The sequence below is a fragment of the Miscanthus floridulus genome, chromosome 8 (assembly GCF_019320115.1).
Source record: "Miscanthus floridulus cultivar M001 chromosome 8, ASM1932011v1, whole genome shotgun sequence".
NCBI classification, from domain to species: Eukaryota; Viridiplantae; Streptophyta; class Magnoliopsida; order Poales; family Poaceae; genus Miscanthus; species Miscanthus floridulus.
The window spans coordinates 54,454,000-54,458,708 of record NC_089587.1 but is presented as its reverse complement, the minus strand read 5'-3'; the positions used below and the strand labels follow the sequence as shown (position 1 = coordinate 54,458,708).

The following is a 4,709-nucleotide window of genomic DNA, read 5'->3' as shown; positions in this document are numbered from 1 at the left end:
GGATTTATTGGCACCCGAAAGAAATGTATATCGGAGATTTCTTCCTGCCGATATAAAATATTATCTTAGTCACATTACGGAAAGGTCTATAAAGTAGAGTTTGTGAGCCTGCGACGCCACGCACTCCGTGACTGTGTTAATTCATAAACTTTGCTTTTTGATTAAATATCACTTTAACGTTGGTATTTAATTTATTATTTTTATCTTATCGTGCGATCCGTGTGTTTTAAATACGAAATGTTAGCTATCCCGTTGCAACGTACAGACACGCTACCTAGTTATAACAAAGGTGTAGAAATGTGTTCGTGAAAAATACTTAGTTCGATCAACTGCACGCATGGTTAATTTGTTTCACATGATCTGTATGTCTCTTGTTCATCACGCACGCGTCTCTGCCTTCGTCGATCAGTTGGTGGCCCCCTCCTCCGGCGCCGACGAGGTGACGAAGACGTGCGCCTTGAACTCGTCCATGCGCGCGGGGTCGAGCGACACGGACAGCTGCACCTCGCCGTCGCGCCTCCCGCCGACGAGCACCATCTCGCCGTCGTGGTTCATGGACACGAGCTCCACGCGGGCAGGGCGGCCGAACCCGAAGTCGGACGCCTCGTACACGCGGAACCGCGGGCTGGCGGCCACGTTGCAGAGGCGCGTGAAGGGGAGCCCCATCATCTTCTCGAGCCACCGCTCCGTTCCCGCCAGCGGCGCCGCCTCCATCTCCGCCACGGCCGCCTGGATCGCGCGGGACGCCGCCAGCAGCCCCCGCGCGCCGTCGAGCAGCAGGTCCCCGGCGTCCGCCATCGCCAGGACGCCCTTGATGCAGTTGCCCAGGTAGCCGTCCCCCACCGGCGGGTCCAGGCGCGCGCGCAGGTCGGCGAGGAACACCAGGTACGTATCGTCGCCGGCGACCAGGCCTTTGGACCGCACGAACGACGTCCAGCCCAGCGCCGCCAGCGCCACGAACGTCGACACCGGCTTCTTGTTTCTGCTGTGGGTGGTGGTGGTGCTGTTGCTGTTATTACTGCCGTCGGCGACGACGGCGTCGTCCTTGTCGTCGGCCGCGGCGAGCGCGTCGATGCGGCGCTTGAGCGCCCGGATGTCATCGCCGGAGAGGTAGAACGTCCGGCGCGCCAGGCGGAAGCGCTGGCTGAAGTCGTAGTCCGCCACGATGCTGGCCTGCATGAACACACAAGCAAGAGGTCCCGTGAGCGAGTCCATCACGACAGACAGACAACACACAAAAACCGTGCAGGTACTACTGGACATGTACAAAAAAAGTTGTAAGCTTGGCACTGTACACGTACCACGGGCAGCTTCGGCGCGATCATCTTGAGCATCTGGCGCGCGGACTCGTCGCCGTTGGGGACGCGGATGGCCTCCCGACCGTAGTGCGGCGCGGGGAGGGACTTGGTGACGGGGGACCCCTCGTGAGCGGCGGACACCCAGGCGGCCATGAACCGCCACACGGCCTGGCCGTCAGCGACGGCGTGGTGCACGGAGAGGCCTAGCGCGAGTCCGCTGCCGCGGCCTGGGAGCCGCGTTGCCTGCACGGCCAGCACGGGCGCCGGGAGCACCTTGGTGGGGAGGTCCGGCACCAGCGCGAGGAACGCCGGGATGTCGTGCGCCTCGTCGCCCGCGAGCCCGCGCACGTCGAAGGTGTCGGTGTCGGTACCGTCGGCCTCGGCCTCGACGAAGGCCACGCCGGGGTCGTCGGCGCAGTCCACGACCACGTCCCCGGTGGCGGCCACGTACGCCAGTTTTCCGGCCAGCGGCAGGTACACCGCCAGCGTGGCGGCGAGGGAGCTCTTGAGGTGCGCCACCGCCGCAGTGAACTCGTGACCGTCGCCGTCGACGTCGCCCCCGTCGGGAAGCTCGTACAGGAACACCCGCTGGATGGGCGGCAGCACGACCCAGGGCGTGTCGAAGAAGGACAGCTTGACGACGACGGGGTCAGCGCCGGCTGTGGCGCCCTCCGCCGGCGCCGGCGTGATGCGGGACACGGACAGCACGCGCACCGCCGCGGCGGCGGCGGGTGGCGCGCCGCCTGTGGCGTTGGCGTTGGCCTCGCCCATCGGTGTCGGTCGCCGCCGAACGGTTGTTGCTAGCTAGCTAGCAGCCGTAGGGGAGAGGGGGGAGTGCTATCGGTTCGGTTCGTGGAGCACACGACGACGGGTGGATTGAAGCCGCGCCGACCGGTGTTTTCGAGGACGAGGAAGACGAGTTCAAGTGCGCTTTTTGCGCGGGCTCGTCGTCTCTCTCGCGGGTAGCTCTATATAGTTCAAGTACAACGCTGGATCGATGCCGATTGGAGGAGTGGACCGAGGTTTATGCCCCAAGCTAGCTAGGAAACCACCGTATCCGTATCGATCGCCATGTCTCGTTGGATTGGATTTGGATCTCACCACCATGCACTGAATTAATTTGAATTGAATTCGTAGCAAATCAGGCTCGAACTGGCCGGTAGATAAATCTCCGCGACCGGCCGGGCATTATATACGTCAAGAAAACAAGTGATACTGCACGCGTCTGTCTACGTAATCTATCAGTTGGGGTTGGGCCGGCCGGCCGCGGGCACGTTACGGATGCATGCGATGAACGAACGCCAAACGTAAGCAAAGTAGATGGATCCGGGCGGTGGATACGCGCACGCAGAGACATGTACACACACGTCGACAGTGTGAGCTCAGGTTGTACGTGGCACGTCTCTCTGGATCTCAGCTCCCGCTTTCTGTTAGCCGAACGGAACATACCACATGCTGGCCGTGGCCGGCCGGCCGCCTTGCGCTGCCGCTGCTACACGACACATTGTGCCAGTTGCAGGAGAGGCAGAGAGCGAACGAGAGGCTCACGGACGGCGCGGTTGTTTGGAAGCTAGCTACGTATATACTAGTAGATTACCGGAGGAAAAACATCGTTGTCGACGACTTTATTTGCATTGATGACAATGGCAGAGCAGAGGAAACAAGCAGAGAGGCCGGGAGCGACGCGAACGTCACGATCGACGGCGACGGCGACGGCGTACAGGGCTCGAACGGTTGTAGTATCGTGACACAGCCCTCCGAAATAACATATTTAGGAAGGCGTTTTTTTTCCACTAGATATTAAGCACCTCAAAGGTGAGCTACATCAGACAGTTTCGTCAAGCACACCACATGAGAAAACCCGAAAATCCACATTTTTCTATCAGGATCACAAATGAGAGAATAAACACCATGTTCGTTTGGGCTTATTTTTAGCCAACGAACAGTATTTTTTCCTCACACCAAATCAGTCAACAGTACTTTCAGCCATGGCTTATAAGTCAAACACGTCCAAGCGAACAGGCTAAAAGCTTACAACATGTTAGACATTTCTTACATCACTTTTCATGCAACATCAGAGTATAATATTCATTGTTTATAACAGCGCAAAATAACCATGTTATCAGAGTTACAGCGAAAAAATATATATATTCATGATATGATGAAGCATTGACATATAAGCTATGAAAACAGATTATAGAACTTCTATTTATAAAGACATTTAGTGAGAGTTATAGATAAAAGCTATGATCGCAGCGTAAAGGAATCCTCTCTGAGCCCACCAGAAGAAATCAACACACAAGAGTCAGTTCTAGCATCCGCCTGTCATCTGCAACAGAGGAAAAATAAAACCTTGAGTATTCAATTATACTCAGCAAGACTTATCCGTCAGAGGAAAGAAAAGACTCCAAGGGTATGCAAGGCTATCTGGCTTATGAGTTATTTCATCTACGGGAACATTACTAATCGTGTGTTCTTATATTTAATTTCATTAGCAGTCATCATTAGTTCATTAACTAACCATTCTATGTAAGCATTTGTGCTACTTTCAAGCAGGTGATAAGTAATTAGAACTATTTTACCATCTTTCATCTTTCAGTTCTTACTATGGTGCCAGATTGTAGACAAGTCGTACCGGCTTACCTGGCAATTCGCAAATCAATGTGCCCAATTGGCTACCCCGAAACACATGCCCCACCTATACCTTAGGCACAAGCAGGACCAACCCATCACTCTCCTGTCAAGGGGTCTAGGTTCTCGTCCAAACTTAGACTCTAAACCCCCACACCGGAGTCCCGAACTCAGTGTGGTGCTTAAACCTCCACCATCCCCACCTTCAATTAGTCGGTCCGGAAAGAGCCGAAACCTACGATAAGAGAGCAATTAGCCTTCCCTGCTCCCATAAATAAGTATATGCTCAGAATAATAAATCTGTGACCTAACTGAATCCAATGCAACGGATAGTCCTTAACCGACATAGACGGAACAAACACAATCCGAATCTCGCTCGAATGACAAACCAAGTCCAGATCCAAAGTACCATTCTGCCTGGTCTCCAATTATCATTCATATATATTTTTCGGATGATAATAATATAATAGCAATAATAATATATTTCCTATCTCTCGCGAGTGATAGGCAATCACTCGACTTCTACCGAAGTCCTGTAGCATAGCAATCTACACGATCCCATCATACTAGTAGGACTCATAGAATAAGGATATATATATACATATATATATATATAGGGAGAGTATATTCAGTAGCCACCTCTATTTACGATAATTTTATATACTAATTTACGATAATGTCAATACATATTTACGATAGTTGGGTTACTATAACACATGGGGATATTTTTCATAACATTATAGTAAGCCACTTGGCAAGGAGTTACTATAATCTCATAAA

At 53.2% G+C, this 4,709-nt stretch overlaps 1 protein-coding gene across 1 annotated transcript; it reads right to left on the bottom strand.

Annotated features, from left to right (window-relative positions):
• Positions 1-300: 300 nt before the first annotated feature.
• On the bottom strand, positions 301-2,435 carry LOC136472098 (malonyl-CoA:anthocyanidin 5-O-glucoside-6''-O-malonyltransferase-like). Its single transcript, XM_066469824.1, has 2 exons — positions 1,302-2,435; positions 301-1,173 (listed from the first exon to the last, which is right to left on the bottom strand). The coding sequence occupies exons 1-2, from the start codon at positions 2,067-2,069 to the stop codon at positions 406-408; spliced, it is 1,536 nt and encodes a 511-aa protein (XP_066325921.1). The 5' UTR covers positions 2,070-2,435; the 3' UTR covers positions 301-405.
• Between the last annotated feature and the right edge of the window lie 2,274 nt (positions 2,436-4,709).

Coding starts and splice junctions, on each gene's coding strand:
- LOC136472098 (XM_066469824.1), bottom strand. CDS start 2,069: ATGGGCGAGGCCAACGCCAACGCCACAGGCGGCGCGCCACCCGCCGCC. Junction 1,174..1,301: donor TCGCGCCGAAGCTGCCCGTG/GTACGTGTACAG, acceptor GTGTTCATGCAG/GCCAGCATCGTGGCGGACTA.